General features: G+C 56.5%; 1 protein-coding gene across 6 annotated transcripts in view; it reads right to left on the reverse strand.

The window, feature by feature from the left end:
* Positions 1-207: 207 nt before the first annotated feature.
* Positions 208-21,333, reverse strand: part of ZNF664 (zinc finger protein 664) — a 32,225-nt gene continuing 11,099 nt past the window's right edge. For 3 of the 6 annotated variants that reach the window (XM_053928424.1, XM_053928422.1, XM_053928421.1), the window contains exons 3-5: positions 17,856-17,956; positions 4,046-4,108; positions 208-3,955 (exon numbers count right to left, since the gene is read on the reverse strand). In XM_053928424.1, the coding sequence (XP_053784399.1) occupies positions 2,578-3,363 (786 nt within the window). In that variant the 5' untranslated portion in view covers positions 3,364-3,955; positions 4,046-4,108; positions 17,856-17,956 and the 3' untranslated portion in view covers positions 208-2,577. The remainder of the gene's footprint in view (positions 3,956-4,045; positions 4,109-17,855; positions 17,957-21,333) is intronic. The other 3 variants (XM_053928423.1, XM_053928425.1, XM_071221859.1) reach the window with 3 other exon arrangements.

The raw sequence follows: 21,333 nt of genomic DNA on the forward strand, positions 1-21,333 counted from the left end.
ATGGAGCCACTTGCTTCTGGTGTGGGTTGGGACCCGTTTGCTGGGACAGCCCCTGTTTCGGCTTGTCATCCTCACTCAGGTGTTCACAATACCGCCATCCCTTCACTCTCAGGTGCCCGGCCCCGACGGTAAGTCACATGGTCACCCTGACGCAAGGCAAAGCCAACCCCCCCCCCACACACACACAGCACATGTCAAGCACAGAACCCTGTTATAAAGTGATTTTATTAAATTGATTTGGACATACTGTAGGTCAAATAATATTTTCTGAAGATAACAATTATGGAATTTAAAGCTCGACATAAAATTAGTAGCTTCCAAAGTGTTAGTCATATTCCCCAGCAACAGCATGATAAAATAATTCAACTATGTAGAAATATAGACCTCTAGGACTAGCCGGAAACTTGGAAATCGTTCAGCCTAATATCCTCGTTTTGTGAGAAAACTAGACTCAAAGGTTAAGTGATTTGCCCAAGCTCACATACCTAATAGTAGTAAAGCTAGAAATCAAACCAATTTCTCCTAAAACTAAAATCCTACCAATTATATTCTGACTGGCTCGCTACCGACTAAGTCTAGGCTTCCCCAGCGCCCCCTGCTGCCGTGGCAGGAGCGAGGCGACGCTACAGTGCATGGTGGTCGCAACCCGGGCCTGGAGGGCTCTGCCGAGACTGGGCCAGCCCTCCCTTGGACGAGAGGAGGGCGTGAGCAAGAGGGGCCTCCTGTGGGGCGTGCTCGCCGTGTCTGGAGTCAAAGCCAGACAGTGACCCATGAACCCCAGGTCCCGCCTCATTTCACGGCCCACCCACGAAATCCTGTGCTCCTTCTGAATCTCCTTTACGCACTGAGGTTTTCGTTACACAAAACCCCTTCCAGTCAAAGAGGAGAGAATTCAAATGTGAGAAACTCAGCTTCGTTTCAGTATTTCTGTGACTATTCTGGGTGGTTCGTTTTCCGACCTCTGTGACAGCTGACAGACGCCACGGACACGGCCACCCATTTCAGAGCCTCAAGGATCCATGATGTCCCCAAAGCTTCCTGAGCAAAAGGACTACATGTGGGGGTCAATGAAGACAGCAATGAGGAGAGAAACAAGGTTAAAAATCAGTTGCTTTTTGTTCTCGTCATTGGGGACTTTTGGTCTTCTAAACATTCCTTGAGTTCCTCCACATGAGTTTTTAATATTAATCTAGCAAAAAGAAAAAAAAAAAAAAAAGGCCTAGAACTGTCAGGCCCTGGGCAGCTCAGTGCCTGTGCCCCAGCGCCCTCCGCCTGCCCATTCGCAAACCCCCCGCAGGCCCGCCGCCCTCAGCCAGGCTTGGCCTGCCCACTACCTACGGATGCCCCACCCCCACCCCGCCCCGCCCCACTCCGCTAAATCATCATCCCAGTTTATTTTCTTCATAGCACTTAATCACTATCTCAAACTACGTTATTTATCTGTGTACTTGCGTATCGCCTGTCTCCTCCACCAGAAGTAAACTCCACAAGCAGGGGCCCTTGACTGTCTTAATCAGTGGTATCCCCAGCACCCAGCACAGTGCCTGGCACATAGGAGGTGTTCAATAAATACTTGTTGAATGAATGAAGAAAGAAAAGGATAATTAGCACAGACATTCATGCCTAAAAAGGAACCGATACGTAATCCTCAACGCCGGGGTTACCACCCCAACCCCAGAACTGGAGACTACACAGGGCAGAGCCGCCTCCTGCCACCCGCTCCTCCCGGCTCCGCGGGCGCTCCGCGTCACAAAGGGGCCGAGGGCAATTCTGGATGGAGAAAAGCTCTAACCTTGCTTGCTTCTTCCTCCCTATTTACATTGAGCTATTTAAAAAAAAATTCAAGTTAAAAAATGTGACGTAGCCACTAGAAAAGTCAGTCTAACAGAGATGCAGTGATTAGCAGAATCCACAAAATTAAAAAAATGTTCAAGGGCACGTATGTCTGCCAACAATTCCTCCAACAGGCCAATGGAAATTGTAACCTAAAATCTGAAACGGAACTCGATGCCATCTAGGAAGGGTGGGTCTTTATGGGCACTCTGAGGGCACACAGGCAGAGGGTTCAGAAATAATGGGACCTACCTAGGAGCCGAATCGAGTGGAGCCTCAGAAATGCCAGAGCACTGTCTCAGTGGGAGCTGTCCGTTCTGAACGCGTGAATCGGTATGCTTGAATCGAGAGGGGGGCTGTGGGCTCCGGAGGGGAGTCCCCGGGGCGCCTGCTGGCTGAGGGTGACGCAGGAGGCTGGGCCATGACCGTGGTTCCCTGTGCAGTATGCAACGACTAAGGTGTCAGCTGGAGTCCCAGGAGACGCAAACCCACGCTGCTGGGGATGTTATGCTGGGACCTCATGGCCCATCTTGGGCAGACAGCTGGAGGGACTCCAGATTCAAAGTCAAGTGCTGGGACACACTTGGCAAGAATCAAAAAAGTCAGCCTCACACATACCTCTTCGAAAAGAATGTTCTGCTGGGGCTTGCTGTAAAAATTTCTTGGGTCAATGCAGGTATTTATAGGGTTTCCTTCCTAGTGGCACTTATGGGTTTTAAGATTTTCAACTCTTAGCAAAATGCTTTATATAACTGATATTTTGAGATGGTTTCTCTCCTTTGTGTGCACTCTCTGGTGGATGCAGAGGCTAGTGCTCTGACTGAAGGCCTTCCCACACTCATCGCATTTAAAAGGCTTCTCCCCAGTGTGCACTCTCTGGTGGATGCAGAGGCTGGAGCTCTGGCTGAAGGCCTTCCCACACCCACAACATCTATAGGGCTTCTCCCCAGTGTGCACTCTCTGGTGGATGCAGAGGCTTGAGCTCTGGCTGAAGGCCTTCCCACACTCGTAACATTTATAGGGTTTCTCTCCGGTGTGGACTCTTTGATGCATGCAGAGGCTGGAAGTATGCCTGAAGGCCTTCCCGCACTCTTCACATTTGAAGGGTTTCTCTCCGGTGTGGACCCTCTGATGCATGCAGAGGTTTGAACTATTACTAAAGCCCCTCCCACACTCGCTACAGACATAGGGTTTCTCGCCTGTGTGAACTCTCATGTGAATCTGAAGGTGTGAGCTCCAATTGAAGGCTTTGCCACACTCGTAGCACTTATAGGGCTTTTCTACTGTGTGGATTTTCTTGTGTCTGTTAAGCTTGGTCGTGGTGCTGAAATCCTTACCGCAGTCATCGCACTTGTAGACCTTCTCTCCTGTGTGGTCCCTCCAGTGGAGGTGGAGCTCGGACACATGAAAGAAACCCTTGTCACACTTGTCACACTTATGGGGCTTCTCAGCTGTGTGAATTTTCTGATGCATGAAAAGGTCTGCTCTCTCAGAGAAAAACTCCCTGCACATGGGGCACTTGTAGATCATCTTTCCTATTTGGTGCCGCGACGTAGAGGACAAGCTGCTCACGACCACGACAGGGACAGGGCAGCTGGGGCACCGAGTCTCTCAGGCGGCCATGCTGGCAGCCTATCTCAGGCCTGCCCTCTCCGGGAGGTTCGCGGCTGGCCTGAGCTTCTCCCTGCCTGGCTTTCTATGGAAGGTTCCTTCCTGCATAGTGTCCCTTGCCCAGCACTGCTATCGACTACAAAGTGGCATTCACTCCCACATGAATCCTGGAACTCATTAACACAGAACTTTCTTTTAGGTCCTGAGTTGTCAGCATTCCAAGTGCTCTCGAGGTGCAAACCTTTGCGTTTTTAAGCCCTTGGAACCTCCCTCTGGTGGAGTGGCCTCGTCCTCCTCACTTGCAGAGAGAGGACCGCACAGTGTCCCTTGCAGTAGAGGGCGAGATGCTGTATGCTGGTCTCCGTCCCCTGGAGGCTCCCCTTGAAGAGTCAGGATGTCATTCCGCCTCTGACACAGCAGACAGGGGCGGGCCCAGGAAGCGAACTCTGCAGCCCCAGGTGTGTGGCTCCTCCCTGCGGAGGGTGCCCTGCACAGGCAGCGCTCCAGGCTCCTGGAACGGGAACAGAAATAAACACTGAAAAGGCCTTTTTGTCCAGAAAATTGCTACTGATTTCACATAACTGTGATAGCGGACACACACCTTTTCTGATCTTGGGAAAGAAGCTCGTATCTTCCAGAGAGAGGTGCCCTTGGACTTGCAGGTCTGAAGAAGAGAATGTGGAGATATCATGCTCCTGTTCACAGCCCAAGTGTAAATCCAACACAACCACTTACTGTACCTGCTGAGCACTACCAAGGGGACACTGCTGAAAAAGAAACTCCTCAGAAGACCTACAGTGAGTACGGGAAGCAGCCGCCCTACAAAAAGGCCCAAGGGGAAAACCACCTCTGCTCTGAACGCAGGAGGAACGGTGCCACTGCTTCTGGAGCTAAAGCCTCCCTGTCTGCAGGAGGGCGCAACATGTGGCCCACCGGGGTTGGAGGACGCTCCCTCGTGGGCTGTCCTCAGTGGCTACCCGATGTACTTAAAATAAAACGAAACCCTTCACCCAAACCTCAAAGTCCTGCCACGACCGTGCCCCCCTTCCCCACCGCACTTGGCCTCCTGGCTCAGTTCCCCAGCACCCCTCGCTGGCACCTGCCGCAGGGCCTCCGCACAGGTTCTTCCCCACCTGCCCATGGCTGGGGTGCCAGCTGCCTCCCCCACCTAGAGAAGGCAGGCTCCTGGCCAAGACTCTAGTTTTTCTCTTATTGGATTCCTTCAAAGCACACAGAACTGGTAATTATCTTCCTGCGCTTGGGTTTTGGTTGGTCTCCTATGCCAGGGTATAAGCGCCACGTGGGAGGAACTCCGTGTGCTGTTCCCTGTCACATTCAGTGACGGGAGGTGCTGCATCGCTCCCAGCTGAATGTGCCTCTGCAGTCCCCTCTGATGCCCGCCCTGCCCCCAGACAGAGCCTGCTGCCGCCTGGGACGGCAGCCCTGAAGCCTCCCCAGCACCTCGCTGCCAGTCTTCTGACAGCCAGTGTGGGGTGAAGTGCCTGACAGAGGGGGTGAGGAGCAAAGAGAAGAAAATAGACCCCAAATATTCAACCCGAACCCGTCTGAGACTTAGGAACATGTCTTTGCAATCTTTTCACCTCCTGTATTCTACCTCAGTAAGGGGTGCTTCAATTAATTAATAACATTTATAACAATACTCTCAATAATATGCCCCATACAAAGATGGGGTGCATTGGTCATTGAGATTTCTTCAACATTAAAGCAGCAAAATCAATCAAATCGCTTCTAGGGGGAATATCAGGATAATAAAATCCAACTGCACAACCAAAATGCCGGCAGAAGCGCCGCCGGCATCTGAAAAAGCGCACGCAGCTCTCCTTCGCCCGGGTCGCTGCACCAGCAAACCGCAGGAGCCGCTGAGGTCCGCTCACCCACGGAGGCAGCCCGGGCCCCCGGGGTGGGGGTGGGGGGGGTGCTGGCTGACCAACCACGGCACTTCCTACTGTGGGACACGCCCCGCCACTTCCCAGCGGGAGTGGGGGGCGTTACGCACTGAGGTGGGGTGAACCCAGGTCCTTCATGCTGCTTAGGAAAAAAGCAAGGCCAAGAACAGCATATAAACTGTGCTACCTTTCGTGTGAAAGAGGGAGGAAATGCGAGTGTATTTAAATGTGTGTGTACTGTTTACATGAGGTGTAATAAACAAGCGTGGAGAAGGCTAATACAAATCCAGTTTAAATGGTTCTCTGGCAGAGGAGGAGGGAGAGAGAAGGACGGAGTGAAAATAAAACCCCTCTGAGCGCACCTCGTCAGGCAGGTGTGACTCTGGAAACACACAAATGTTTAAATATTCAAAAAATAAAATTAAACTAAAAAGAAAAACCCCTAAAATCTTAGAGCAAAATGTACCTCCTCAGAAGGACGGACTCTTGATAAATGAAGCCTGAAAGAAACCAAACTTGTTTTGATAATCCACCTGCTGCTTGTAGTAGCAGTGGTGTCTTTACCAAGTAGGAAAGTGCCCACAGGCAATCATGCTGAACGGTGTCAGGGACCAAGATTCAGTCTGAGAAAGCGAGACCGCACCACAGCACTGAATCCGGAGTTCTGAGTGTGTGTCTTTGTTCTAGGTCTGCCCACCGACAAGGCCAAGGCTCAGTGGTGACAGCCGGCAACGGCCCCTCCCGGCCACGTTCAGGGGACCCCTGCGGGTAGCAGCTTTCAGGTGGAGCAGCACTGTGTGAAGTGCGTCGGGACCTCTGGGCACGCAGCGTGCCAGAGCCCTGTTGGAGGCACACGGGTACCCACTTACGAAGTGGTCCCCGCTGCCCCAAATGGGACAACCGAGCACCACAAGGCCCGTGACGGCGAGCCACTGAAGCACGTCAGGTCTACGAACCCCACCAGTGAGCCATCACCAGGGCTGGGGGTGGGCAGAAGCGGGGAGAGGACAGGCACAGGGACAGAGGGACGCAAGGCACCAGGCAAACAGGAAGTCACTAGGACACCAACCTTCCACCTTTGTTGAAAATTGGCAATTAAAGGAAAGAATTAAACATCCACCCTGTCTCTCAAGATATGAGAGCCCCCAGCTAGTGAATGAAACCCTCAAGCAGCTCCCAAGCCAAGCAGCGGGAAGCAACGGGTGGGAACAGGTGACACGCTGACCGGACCTCACACAGAATGGAGGGGCCGTCACCACCTGAGCCCCAGGGTCACCTGAGGACACCACAAAGAGCAACAGCCTGACCCTGCTGCCTGCCGATCGGTGTAACAGGAAGCACAGGGCGTCCCCTTGAGACAAGACACTTCTGCCGGAATCGAACCAGGCTTCCAGAGCTCGCTTCCATTCGAAGGAGCCAGGAGGACAGAGGGGTTACCAGGACGCAAGCAGAACCACAGGAAAATGCGAGCCAGCCCAGAGGAGGCCTGCTTCTGCAACAAGTAAATGGCATGGGGTGGGGGGGTCTAGATGAAAGAGATCGAGACCTAACAAGCAAAGGTAACGCTCAGGCAAGGCAGCCGCTTTTAAAGAGACAACTAAGGAAACCTGATAGGGCCTGGGGTCAGAGGGTACACGGAGTGCTGTTCCCCGTGTCAGGTGTGGTGATACCTCCACAGGTTGTACACTAGCGTCTGCGTTTTTAGAGACGTACACTGCAGCTGGTAGGAATGAACCGACGTGTCTCAGGTGTGTCTGAAGATGCTTCAGAAAAAAACAAAAGTGGAAAAACCAAATGTGGCAACACCGCAGTCTGCGTGACGGGGAAATGATGCGTGGGATCTCTTTTACCTTCGTGTGTGGTGAACACTGTGCAGGATGCGAAACTGGCCCACGCGGAGAAGGCAGTTTTCCTGCCCCTCCTGCAGTGACGCCTGACCCCAGGACCGGGCCCACAGCACCAGACACACAAGCCCCCGGCACCCGGGACTGCCCCAGTCCACACTGAGCAGGCAAAAAAGCGTGCACCACACACATCACCAGGAGGTGGCGATGGCTTCGGGCGGGGACAAGCAGAGGACAGAGGAAGCAGGCAGTACCCGGCTCCTCCTTCCTTCACCAGCCTGCCGGACGCCACAGCAGTGCTCCCAGCACCCTGGAAGGGAAACGAAGCTGAGAGGGTCAGGCCTTCCTCCAGACCGCTCTCGGGAGGGGCAGGCTCGGCCCAAAAGTTAGCACTCTTGGTGCAGTAACTCCCTGCCAAAGCCAGTGACGAGGAACCCCCGCCACCGTCCCACGTGAAGTTCACCAGGTTCTCTGCAGGCGAAAGAGGCACCACCACCCCTGCGGGGTAACATGCCTGGATGTGCCCACAAGCCTCACTGCGTGGTGGGGGGAGGAAGGAAAGCTACATTCTGCAGGAAGAAGAGGGTAAAGCAAAGGAAACTGCAGCGAATTTGCCATGTGACCAACCAAAGCACAACAGGACGAACAAGAGGGGAAAAGCTCTGCACTGTCGACTTCCCTGCATCAGCCCACCCGGGCTGCGGCCCAGGGACAGGAGGGGATGGCCAGGGAGCAGACTCGACCACAGGCCCCAAACGCACTTTGTTCCCAGGTGCTCTCCCTCAAGATGTGTCACAACTCACTGCCCCAGGGGGGCAGCCCGGATGACTGCGAGACCCTCGTCCCCAAGGAGGACAGAGCCTCAATTTGAGGTTGCCTGGCGCTGCCCAGGGCGAGGCGCAGCTTCCCCAGGACACCCCAGCAGCACCCCGGCTGCCCATACACCACCGGCACTTAGGAGATCTCAGCCAGGAGAGCATGAGTCCGGCTCAGACTTCAGAGGGAAACAGCTCTGATGCAGCCCATCTGCCTCAACCCCCACCTCCCCTAAAGAGAGCCGGTGTCCCCTGCAGCCTGCCCTCGTCCACACTTGGTGACACAGGAGAACATCTGAACCGCACCTCCCGGCAGCGCAGATAAGCGACCAATGCTGAAACTTGAGGGGATCTGAGAGCCAGTCCTGAACACGAGGGAACCGGGTCGGGCTGGTGCCCTTGGAGGGCTGCTCAGGCCACGGGCTCCCCATCCAAGACACAGACTCACACCCACTGGGATCGGGGGATGATGCTACCCCTCGACGGTGGCCTGAGGCTGCAGGAGATGCACGGGGCACCTAGGCTGCTGTGGTGTCCTTGGTGTTCCTTGTAGCAGACACACTTGCAGTGGGAGGGGCCCGCTCTGGTCATACCTGCAGGGGCAAAGGTCAGGAGAAGGGTAGCGGACACAGATTTCCCCCCCAGACCGAAGCCCGAGTCTCCGCAGAGCCTGGAGGTAGTGGACCCTCTGCCCTGGGATGGCGCTCAGGAGCTGAGCTGGGAGGGGGCCTGAAGGTGGGTTCTGAAGCATGGACCACTTAACTGTGCTTTTGTGCGTTACCTTCTTCTACACAACGGACCACAAAATATGATTTTGGGAGAGGAAAAGGTACGCCAGCACTCCATGGATTTCTCATGGAAATGACCCTATGGTTGCAAACCAGCAACTCCAAGGGGAAGGGCACAGCCTGCTCAGGACAGATGCCAGAGGACACAGGAGGGCCCCAAGGGTGGCAGCACCCCACTGGCCCCCGGGCAGGGACAGAGTTGGGGGGAGTGCCAGCCGCTCGAGGCAGAGCCAGAGGCAAGGAGCTGACCGGTCTGGGTCACTTGGCACAGGCCAGGGAGAAACCAAGACCCTTCACCCTGACTCAGCAGGAGAGGGAACCCTACAGGCACCAGCAGCTGGAACCTCCGCATCAGAGTGGCACCCACACGGCGAGCCTGCTGCCACGGGGCAGAGTGCAGAGCACTGCGCCCCAGCTTTCTGAGTGAGGCTATGCTGCGACGCAAGCGCTACAGAGGCACAGGCCTGGCCCGTCACCACTGAGGGTGGGAAAACCGCTGCAGAGCCGGACAGGCTGTGAGGGATGAGGTGTGAGGAAGGGCAGACTCTACCCACAGCCACTCCGGCCTGTCTCTCGACTGCATTCCCGCCCCTCCCTCCCTGCCTGCACCTCCCAGTGCTCTTCAACACACACGCCCTGAGCATGCACAGGTTGAGCAGGTGCTGGCCACTGGCTCCATGCCACCTCCCATCCTAATGCTCTTGCCCCCCCCACTCCAGTCCTCTAATTTTCAAACTTGCCCAGCGTGTTTCTCTGCAGCACCTCAGACTCCTAGGCCCACGCCCCCGCCCCCATCCTTGAGTGCTGGCGTCCTCTGCACACCAGCACTGTCTTCCCTGAGGGCAGCCCCCAGCCTCCAGCCACCCCCGCTTTGCCCTCCTCCACCTGCCTGATCATCTTCTACGTACTTGTCTCCCTGTCCCCGCTGCCACCAGCAGGGAGCACAGAGCATGGGCAACTTCATGCATCTCTACGGCCCTTCACCACAGGTCACCCCACCCACAGGTGCCCTCCCTTACGGAGTTCAGTCTTGCTGGGGCAGGCATCTGTCTCAGATGTCCAAACAGGAATGTCATTGGGGACCCACCGGGGACGGGAGTGAGGCCTGCCCCGATCGGGCGGCAGGAGTGAGATGTGCAACAAGACCCTGCAGGTGACAGGAGACCGTCACAGAGGGAAGGGCGGACATAAAGGGCCTGTGGTCAGAGGATAAGGATGGTATGCGGAGGGAAGGCCAGGGTGGCAGAGGGCGCAGTGCTCTACAAGAAGGGGGTGCTGAGGCAGAAGACATTAAGGACTGTGGCCTTGACCCTCAGAGCGATGGACAGCTACTGTGGTGGTTAGCTCCTATTTGTGTTCAAGTGGGAACACTCGCACTTCCAAATGAAAGCTGGTTGGCGTGGAGCCGAGGGGGGGTGGGAGGAAGTGTCCTGGGGCAAGCACAGTAGGGGACTGTCACCGCATCTGGGCTGGAAGGATGGGGACATGCACTGAAGCGGGGTGTGGGCCTTACCTGGAGAGAAAGACCCATCCGACCTGGTGCCAAACTGCACACGGGGCTGAGGAGGACTCTCAGGTGTTCTGTTTACATCAGGGGATAGAGCTTATTTACGTAAGCTCAAAAACTCTAAGAAAGGCCAAGGACTGGGGATGAAGGTCATGAGTCCAGCTGTGGATGTCTGTGGCAGGCCACAGTGGCTGGTAAGGATGGCAGTGAGCAAAGAGCGCTTGGACCCTGGTCAGGGCCCGGCGGCACACACACATGGGAGCAGACGGCACTCAGGGTGACTGGAACGGGGGTTGCAAATCAGACCCCTTGGAGGAGCGAAGAGGACGCCAGGACTCGGTCTACGGACACCCGGCTCTGGATGGCGGAGTCTGGCCGAGGCGCCCCAGCACGCACTGCACGGCTCCATCCGCGAGGGTTCGGGAACCGACGCCCTCAGCAACAGGGAGCAGAGGTGCTGTGACCGCAGGGGCACGAGGGCGTTTTGGGGTCCTGGTCACGTGGCCCCATCAGCTGGACACTGGTTTACCCAGGTGTGCGCGCTACATGGCTGGGAGCCCTTGCCGAGCTGCACCTGTGACGGGTGACCGTCACACATCATGGAAACGTTCAGGAAAACAGTAAGCATCCCACTGAGAAGGAGAGACAGACCACATGGGGAGAAAATGAAGAGGGCAAAGGGCCCAGGGAGAGCGGAGCATCAGCCTCCCCCGCGAGAGGGAGGGCGCGGTGAGCACGGCAGACAGGATGCTGGCAACAGGCTGTCTGTCCCCAGTAGTGCTGGAAGCAAGCCCCTGCTGCGGGGTGCAGAGGGCCCCCAGGGTCGTGTAGCAGGAGAGTGGACCACAGTGACAGAGCGCGAGGGGGTCGGGGCTGTCCCTCAGGATTCTGCCTCCGGCTGCTGCGTGAGGAACGCAGACAACTGAGTTTCTGCCACACGGGGCTGATCAAAAGGCAAAGGGGCCACCTACCCGAAGAAATTGTACTGCCACTCCAATCCCGACTCGGGCCTTCCGGCGCAGACAGAGAAACTCGTAACCTGCCAGGGTCTGCCAGTCCCAGCTACCTCGACCCCCCCCCCCCTCCACTGGCCCTCCCAGGGAAGCAGTGCTTGGAGGGCGCCCTCAGTGCCCAGCTGCATCCCCGGCCTGCCCCTCCCCGCACGGGGGGACATGTCCTCGGTCCTGCTTCACATTCAGCCCACACCACTCCTCTGAGTCCGTCTCCACTGTGTTTTTCTGGTTTAAATTTAACATATTATCTGAAATTTGGGCCGCTGGCTCAGAAAACGACACTGTCACTTCATCACAGAAACCCAGTGAGGTGCTGCGGGCCTGCCCACAGCGCGCTCCAGGACCCTGTTACGTGAAAAGCCTACCTGCCTGCAGGAGACTTTGATGTGTGGGCTGAACCCACCCTAGCGCGTTCGGGTTTTTTGACAGAACCCATTTTTACTGGAGATCGTGACTGACAGTGCAGCTGCGCAGCCTCGACTGTGGACGGCCGCCTCAGTCAGCACGGAACAAGTGCTACTTGCTGCCGACCACCGTGTTGGAGCTTTCCAGTGAGACCAGGGACTGGGGGACCTGTCGGCCACCACCAGCTCTGCGCGTCCCCGCGTGCTCGGGGACTTCCTGATGAGATCGACGGCGAGGCCGACAGGCGTGGTCTGGGATGTTGCATGTGGACCGTGTGAACTCCTGCAAGACCTGCGTGACTCTGAACCGGTCTTCCCGAAGGCCCGAGGGCGAGGCACTCAGGTTGCCGTGGGTGCAGATGCGCAGAGTGCGAGGGAGAGCAGTGGGCTTCAAGGCGTGGCGTGCGCAGAGCCTGCGGACCGGCCTCCGACCGATGCAGCCCCTCAGCGCACACTCGCCTGAAAAGGCCACCAAACCCCCCACGCTCGTGCGCAGTCTGGGCGAGGCCTCCACCCAATGACAGACTGCGAGAGACTGCACACAGGAGCCGGCGTCTTAGGCCTCACCCCGTTAACGGCATTTGCTAACGTGTAAGTACTGCCACTCTTCCTACTCAGTTTTTATTTTAGAAATAGCGGTTTTTCATAAAAATGTCGTTTGTGTCAACATCTACTAATTTTAAATAAATCAGCTAATAAATACTTCTGTAAAATTTTAGTTTTCGTTTCTATCAGGGCAAGTGTCGGCCTGCAGCCACACGCACAGAGCGCTCCGCGGGGTCCTTAACCACGCTCGCTGGCTAAAGTACGCAAGGGTCCAGAGCCCAGAAAGGGGTCGAGGTTCCATTTTATGTCCACTTTTTTTTTAATCCCCACACTAGGACACGTTTATTTATTTTAGAGGGGACGGGAGAGAAAGAGAGAAACAGTGTGGCTGCCCTTACCTACCCCGACTAGGGATGGAACCTGAAACCTAGATATGGGCCCTGACCAGGAATTGAACCAGCAACCTTTTGGTGCAGGGGACGACGCTCCAACCCACTGAGCCATATGACCAGGGTTAAACCCAACTTCCCTTTTAAAGCTTCAAAGGATGTGAACAAACTGTCAGATGAACTTACTTAACATGAGTTGCTTCTATCATCGGTCGTTGTGTAAGACCATGTCCCTAAATTTCTCCAAAGTAATTCCAAAGACAACCTTTGCACACGAGCAGACTAAAGGACAAACACTTGGCAGAAAAGCGCTCGACCCAGAGAGAGGCTTCATGCGGGGCTCAGAAACCCCCATGGGCAGCAGGCCACCGTGTGCCCTCGCAGGGCCTAGTTCCCAGGTCGGACACCACGCGATTGTCCTGCATTGCTCCCCAGACACAGGGCTGCCCCTGTTCATGGGGGAGAACATGGAAGTGCTGCCAGCCTGGCCAGGAACTCCCCCCATCACACATTAGCAGGAAGCCCCAGAAATCAACATCATCAGACATTAACTGGGCGGCAGTCCAGCTCCAAGGGAAGTGAGGCCTCTGCTTGGCCTTGTCCTGTGGCCTGGGCACACACAGTCATGGGGAAGCCATTTAGGTCCCTGGTGCCTGCATGCTGCCAAGGACCGGGGCTAAGAGTGTGTTGTCCTGTTCCAGGACACCATCCCCTGCCCGCCGGGGGGACCTGGGTACACAGAGGCAGTATCCGCCTCCTCGCTCACCTCCACAGCCCCATCATGAGTCCAAGGGAGAATGCACACACGAGGGTCGGGAAGACTCAGCTGCTCAGGCTGCGCGGCCCTGGGCACATCTGTTGGCTCGGCCAGTGGCCCCGAGTGCTGACTGGTAATGTGCTGTCAGGACTGTGGGACCCCATTAGCCCTAGGACAGAAGACCTGGGCGGCCTGGAAGACACCCTCCTGGGGGCAGGCTCCTGTCCCAAACAGGCCCCTCACAGTCCCCCCACTTGTTCTAGTGCCCCACCCTTCCAGACACAGAGCTGGTTTCCTCATTACAGCCCCCCTCAATGGTCACGGGTCACAGGGAAGCGCAACCCCCCCACCCCTGAATGGTTCCAGCTTCGCACACTGGTGGCTGGCTCTCAAGAGAGCCTCTGAAGGAGGCCCCGCCTGGCCTTCCCGAACACTCACAGGCAGCCACTGGGGACTCTAGCAAGTCTACTCCTCAGGCTCTGTTGTCAGCCCTGGCTGGCAGCGCCCAGAGGCAGCAGTGCCCGGAGGCCCCAGTGCTGGGGACGGGTGGGGGGGGGGTGCTTCTGTAGCACGTGGGCACAGGCTCCCTCGTTGTCCCAGGTTCACTCCAGTCCCGGGGAGGTGGTGCTGGTCAAGGCCGAGAGGGGTCTCATGTACCGTGGCCCCAGCATACACCCTAAGCCCTGGGTCTACAGCCCCCCACCCGCACGCCCAGCTGCAGAGTGGATTCCAGGCTCCTCCTCACCCAAGGCCCGTTCAGGTGCTCACACAGCACCCCTGTCCTGGAGAGCCATTAGCTTGGCCTCACTGCCGTCTAAGCAGCGTCTCAGTGATACACCCAGATGGTGCCTCCAGCTCCTCAACCCCACCTCAACACGCACACATGCCCAGCGCACAGGAGTCCTGGCTGGGGCTCTGGGCCCTCGTGAACCACAGGGGCGAGGGCTGCTCTCATTTCGTCCCCGGGACCTCTGTTCTCCGAGTGGCCTGGCCTAGTGACCCCTGACAGGGAAAAAAGACAAAAGAGGCCGTGTCTGATTTCTCTCCAACCACAAATCACCACAGAGATGATGAAATCGGGGCCAGAGAAGGGCAAGGGAGAGTCTGGAGGGAGCGAGGCCAGGTTTCCTCCCGCGTCCGAGAAGGGCCACTGCAGAAGTTATTACAGTGACAAAGCGTGACGTGGGTGGGCAGCCCTCCGTTTTCCCTCAGCCAAGTCCACCCACAGGATGGCCTACGGGGTGACACACGGGCAGACCTCGGCTCCGCCACTGGCCATGTGACGGTGACTAATCTCGAGCTGATCTGGAAAAACACAGATAGTCATGTCTACTAGGTTTTGCTCCCGTAATTAAGAAGATAATGGATGTGAAAGTGCTTATCGGAAGGCCCATGGCACAGCTGCGGCTAAGTAAATAGGAGTTTCCTCGGTGCCCTTGTTGTAATTAGTGCATGACACTCCCGTTCCGTTGCCAACAATGTCGCTTCCCCGGCAGAGGCTCCCTGAGACCCTATGACCCGTCTCCCTGGAATGAGGGCCCCTCCTGGGGGCAGAGGAAGCTCAGCATTCACGCCCACGGGCCTGGCTCCTGCGCTCCCTGCTTCTGCCCAGCAGGTTTCCCCCTCTGCCCCCAGGACTGTCTGAGAGCACGTCTGGCTGCACAGACGCGTCCTCGGCCCGGACTCCATGGCTCTCTTCCCGGCCCTCGCACACGGCGCAGAGACACCCGAGTCACGGGCAGAGCGTCCAGGAGGGGCCTAGTGCACACCACATCTGGCACGAGGCCCCTCAGCTCGCTAGTGAACGGGTGACCGTGTGAGCATCAGGGATCGTAATGACATGGTGGGCAGAACGCCACACTGGCAGTCGAAGTCCCAGGTTCAAGCACCTGATCCGACACTCTCCAGCTGTGCTACCACCACCCTCAGTTTACTCCTCCAGGAAATGGGACAAGAGGACCTACCCTCGAAATGCGGGGCGTGGGGGGCGGGTGAAGGCTTCGGCACCCATTCTGTCCTCAGCAAAGAGGAACACAGATGGGGGACTGAAAAAAACAGAGAACCCCTGCGGGACGTAGTCAGGACACCCAGAGCGTGCCGACGCACTTGCGAGGACAGCACAGGCTGCCTCCTGCTGCCCTGGCCCTTGGCCCAACTCGCCCGGATCTGCCTTCCTCAAGGGACCAGCCTCCAGCCACTGGCCGGGGCTCCCCCTGCTCTGGGGCAAGCAGCCACTGGCCGGGGTGGCGTGTGAGCACCCACACAGGAGGCTCAGGGAGATGAGCTCCAAAGACCCTCCTCTCAGGTGAGGGTGATACATTTATTAAACATGCTTCCTCCGGCTGTTGCTGCTGGGAACAGTACGGCCCAGGAGGACAAAGTCCCCGTTTGGGCCAAGAGGAAAAAGCGACACACACTGGGAAGCATAAGCCAGCCTGGGGCAGAGGCAGCAGAAATGCCTGCAGGCTGCCCAGGCGGGCCTGGCTGACCCACTGATGGGAGGGAAAGCCAGAGCGAGCCTGGGAGGCTGTGACGGAGACCGACAGTGGGTGCCAGCAAGACTGCCTCGGAGACACCAGGAGAGGCAGTGTTGTGGTAGCGGGCAGGTCAAAAACTCAGGGACTGGAGATTCTGGCTATTTTTTAAAATGCACTTTTAAAAATGTGATAAAAATATAAGACAAAACTCAGCATCTTCACCATTGTTAACCACATAGTTGAGTAGTGTTAAAAGTATACTCAGATTATTGTGGAAAAGATCTCTCGAACTTTTCCTCTCACAAACTGAAACCCCGTCCCGCTGACCAACACCCGCCCCACTCCCGCAGCCCCAAGCAGCCACCACTCGGCCTTCCGTCGGCATGAGTCTGACTACCTTAAACACGTCAGGTCCTGGCGATCTTCCACCTGGGCACAACTCACGACTCGTAAGCACACAGGCACAGGGGACAGAGACCTGAAACGCTGACTCCCCAGGAAGCATAAGTGCAAGAGCAGCTCGCTTCCCAGAGCCGAAGATTCACATGGAGATAAAGAAAGTGGTGACAAGACCTAGTGACTAGAATTCAGGACTGGCACAGGCAGAAGCTCATCACCGCCCCGTCTCCAAGAGGGCCAGAGCATGGTTACCCCAAACCACACGGAACTCGTCGTTGGGGCTTTTGACTTGGAGGGCTGGCACTGGTGGGTGATCTGTGCCTTCTGGAAATGTACGCTCGTAGAGACACACTGAGTCTGCCCAGCAGTCTCAGCCTCACTGCCAGGCACTCCTGGTGGAAGCGCGCGTGGGGCTGAGCCAGAAGCGCAAGCACAGGCGCACTGCTTAATCCCTGGGCCTGTGAGCCCAACTCCTGCTGCAGCAGTCGGTCCACCTGGCCAGACCCTGTGGAGGGCTCCTTCCCCTCTATTAGTGATAACCTTGAGCTTGGGACCGAAGGAAGCATTGGCACGAACAGGAATCCGTAAATTGCCTGACCTGTATCAGAGATCTTTTCTCCCACGCTAAAGAAGGCTGGCTGGGGACACCCAAGTCAGCCCAGGAGAGAACGGAGCCAGAGAGAGGCAGAGAGGAGAGGAAGGACGGTCACCGCCTATCAGGAAGACAGCTGCGCCTCCCACAAATGCCCTTCGTCTGGGCCGCCGGGGCCGGAGATGGGGCTCTTCCTTCTCTGGCGGCCTAGCCATGTGCACGGAAACGACGTGGAACTTTATTAGGTGCATGGGCCATGTAGAGAGATGCAGACTGCACGTTCGCCTCCACTACTCTGGATCTCAGCGGTGACCAAATGAGGATGAGTAAGTCTGTCCTACGGAAGACATATGCTCTCTTCTTGAGCTAAGCTAAAGAGGGGGAAATCACTAAAAATGATCACAAATGCAAAGGAAAGAGGAAAAAGCACTTGCACTGGAAACAAACGGTGGTCACCACCGAGTGTGCGCAGAGGCTGCTAGAACACCAGAATCCCTGGTCAGGATGCTTTCTGGAACCCACACTTGAGTAGTAGGCTGTAGTTAAGGTTTTAGGGAAAGACACCAAAAAGTTATGGAGAACAAACTCAGGTGAAAAAAAGTTTGCTATCTCAGTGAAGAAAGGAACAATGGGGAAAAGCTGGACGGCACGAGTCCAAGAACCCGGCTTCCGGTGCAGGGGCCTCTGAGGCAGCAGAGGACAGCGGGGCCGGCAGGAGAGGCTGCGCTGACCAGCGGCTCCAGGGACACTGGACACCGAGCCGCAGAGGAATGGGTTTCTGCTGTCTTCAACCATGAGGAAGGTCGTCCGGGGTCGGGGGAACTCTCTCCAGAAAGAGGCAAGCGTTTAAGGGCACCACTAAGCCCCAAAGGGCCTGGGCTTAGAGGAAACTCCAGAAATGGCTTCGGTTTGGAAAGACTTGAAGCGCACTGGCTTCGTGCAGGAAAAACGGTGAAACAAGGGGAAAACTTACCACAGTGCCAGGTGTCAAAACCCCCAAGACACGCCAGCGGCAGAGGCAGAGGCAGGGCCTGCAGTGGCTGGAGGGCTAGAGAGGCCTTCGGGTCCTGCCGGCTGAGAAACGCAGAGAAGTGGAAGGTTTGTACCGCGGAGAACTCAGGATCACATCTCTTGTGGAACTAGCTATTACAGATGCGGGGTCCCAGCTCAGCAGACAGGGCAGACCCACTCAACTGTAGGACTTAAGTAAATATACAAGGTTCAGGCATGTAGGCCAAAGAGGGTGAGAACACCTTAGAATCCCCCCAGGGGAAAACTCACGCAGGCCGCGCACCCGCCCCCCCCCCCGCCCCACCGGAATGCCACCGAGTTTTCGACCCGCAAGTGCTGGACACCGGGTGACTGTCTCAGATCGGCTGGGCCCCGGGCGTCTAAACCAGCCCTGCTGGCCTCGCTGACGGCGCGGCAGGTGCAGCAGCAGACCGAGTCAGGCTCAGACCCCGCTGCCCACAGGCCGGCAGTGCCGCCTTCACCGCAAACGCAGGGACAGCGTGAACGGAGACCCTGAAGGCACCCGACCACGGAAGACAGCCGCAAATGGCAGTTTAAGACTAAGCAAGTCAGAGGATGGGAAGGACTTAAAATAGTGCCTGGACAATTTTAAGGGCCCAACAAAGATAAGCTACCAGTATTGTCATTTCAGCTGTTCCATCTATTACCCCCCCACACACACACACACAATTTTCAGTAACTGCTAAGAGTAACTTGGGAATAGATTTCAAGATCTATTTTTCAGTTTGGGGAACATGACTTTTCCTTGGGACATTTGATGACACAGTAAGGGAACTGGATGTCAGAATACTGCTGTCTTGGCTCTCAGATGGGATACCGAGTTTTTCCCCTAAGTTCTGTCATTCTGGGGACAGCACGGAACTGCTGTGTGTCCACATAGCTCCCCAGACCTCGAGGGAAAGCAAGTGCGTGAGCGACAAGTGACGTGCAGCCAGAGTCAGCCCAGCAGGAAGACCTGGCAGGAGAAACAGCCCTGCCGGTTACCGAGCGGCCCTGTGGCATCAGAGACCCAATGCACAGAAGAATGTGGAGAAGTGAAAGTGGTTCCTGTGTATTTAAGGATTTTAGTTTCTCTGTGGGAACAAAGGGTTGACAAATGGCATGTACTTTAAAGGGCAGGAATACCTCTGGAAGAATCTCAAGTGGTTTTGATATTGGGACAGGACGTCTCTTCCTTACTGAACGACACCGGCCGATCACGGCGCCTGCTAGCCCGCAGAGCCTACTGCTGGGGACCCCGGACCACTTGGCTCCTCTCTGCAGCTTACAGACCAAGTGCGGGCCCTGACCCGAGAGCCTATCAGTGACCGCTGGGGTGGCTTGTAACAGCAGCAGCAGCGATAACAGAGTCCGACTCCCTGCCGAGAAGGTGACCAGCTGTGTAGGATGACGCCGAAAGGTCAGGACATGAGCGGAACTGGAGAGGCCGCCGGGATCACAGCAATCCCACGTCACAGGAGAGACGCCGAGAGACCCCACTGCCCACGGGAGAGACTGTGGCGCATCTCGGAGACGCCTGCGTCGCTGGCGGTGCTCTGGTCCGTGAGCGTCCTCGCACCTTGTCCCTGCTTCTTAAACAGTCTGAGCGCCTCTGCTCCTCACAAGAGGAGCAGCACCGACTGCCTGTTACTTCAGCTCCGCTGTGGCGCACCTTCCCCACAGGCAGAGCTCGGCTTTGTGCGCACCCATTTCGCGGGGGACTGGGTGCGCTTTTAATGTTTAATATGTGGCACAGTGAAGGCCACCAGGGAGGAGAGTGCGGGGGCCTCCCAGTCTCGCAGAAGGGGACACCTTCGAGTTTAAGCCGGAACCTGCCCACCCGACCCCGTGTGAGTCTGCACCTCAGACTGCACCCCACTGAGCGAGACCGAGCGGCCTGAGGGTGGGACTCAGCGCGCCCCCCACGTACACAAACCGCTTTAGTGCTTCTGACACTGAGGTCCGTTTTCTCTTCTTAATGAAATACTTTAAATTAATGAACAACTATTAGCTACCCTGCTTGTTTTGCCAGAAAGAAAGAAAAGTGTTATTCAGGATTGCAAATTGCCCTGTGCACATTTAAGGACTTCACTTTGACCCCCGTCAGAACCACACATCGATACTGGCCATTTACTGCCGCTCCATGGGCCAGCGCCCCTGGGACCTCACGAACAGACTGAACCCTTATCTTCCGTTCCCTCCGGTTCTCAATCTGAGCAAAGGAGGAGGCAGAACCGGAACTACACACAGTTCAAATCTCACACCCGAGACAAGGATGCCTAAAGAAGGGAAAAGCGAACAAAGTTCTCTCCGTGGCCACTGTCATCACGGCTCTGCTCTGACTGGCACAGACCAGCTCACCATCTGTCCCCTGGCTCGTCTGCTGACCTGCACAGCCAGGACCAGTCCACTCCCCTCCCCCTCCCTGTGGCCTTCCCAGCAGACACCAGCACCTGTTCCCACCCCTTTCCCGCACCAAACATGCCATCTTACTTCGCTTCTGCCACGCCATGTGCAACTGTCCTCGTTGACTCTGATCCCCAGCTACACTGGACTCCTCGGTCCTCTGCTCCCTGAACTTTCTCACTGCTCCTCAGACCCCTGACCGACAAGGGGCCTCTCTTCCACCTCTACTTCCTGAACACAGTCTATGTCTGGACTCCGTGTGTTGGCACAGCCACCTGCTGGGCTTGAACGGGGACCATTTCCACAACGATCATTCCACGTTCTCACAACTAGGCTCATCCTCGCGCCTGTACTTCCCTCTGCCTGCAGGAACACTTCCCTCCCATCCCACAGTAAACTCAAAAACACCCATTCACCACATTCCAAATCCAAGTTCATATAAAAGGCACCCCCCTCCCCAACCACCATCCCAAGCTGGGAACTTTATTTAAAGCTAGCTGTCTCCTCCTCCCCCACCCCTGCACATCTCTCCTCGGCGTGTTTTCTCCTCTCAGCAACAGCTAACCCTACGCCTCCTGGGCTGTCACTCGCCCTTCTCCCCCATCTTCCCCATGCAGGCCTCTCTACTTTCCAGATTTCTACCAGTTCACTTCCCATTGAGCCCTCAACCCACCACCCCCAAGCTCCTCCTGGCCACACCCAAGGGCCTCGTCTTTACCCTTTATCTTAGTGGTGGGCGGGCGCTGATCTCAGGCAGAGCCCTGCTCCCCGGGAGAGACCAGAGAGACCGGTCAGTGTCCCGTGAGTGCCATGGTGGCTCTCCTCAGCTCCCAGATGACACCCAGAGCAGCTCCAGTGGCAAGCCCACTGGGTCTTGCTCTGGCTGTTGAAGAAGACCCCTGCAGGGGTCTGTTCCCACTGCTCTCAAGGCCCCTGGAGGGCACTCATTTGGACACCCACTCGGAAACCCCCACGGGTGGTGTCTGCACTTGAATTGCACAAGGGCTGCTGCCTCTAACTAGTGGGCTCAAATC

Source organism: Desmodus rotundus, chromosome 7 (genome assembly GCF_022682495.2).
Source record: "Desmodus rotundus isolate HL8 chromosome 7, HLdesRot8A.1, whole genome shotgun sequence".
Taxonomy (NCBI): Eukaryota; Metazoa; Chordata; class Mammalia; order Chiroptera; family Phyllostomidae; genus Desmodus; species Desmodus rotundus.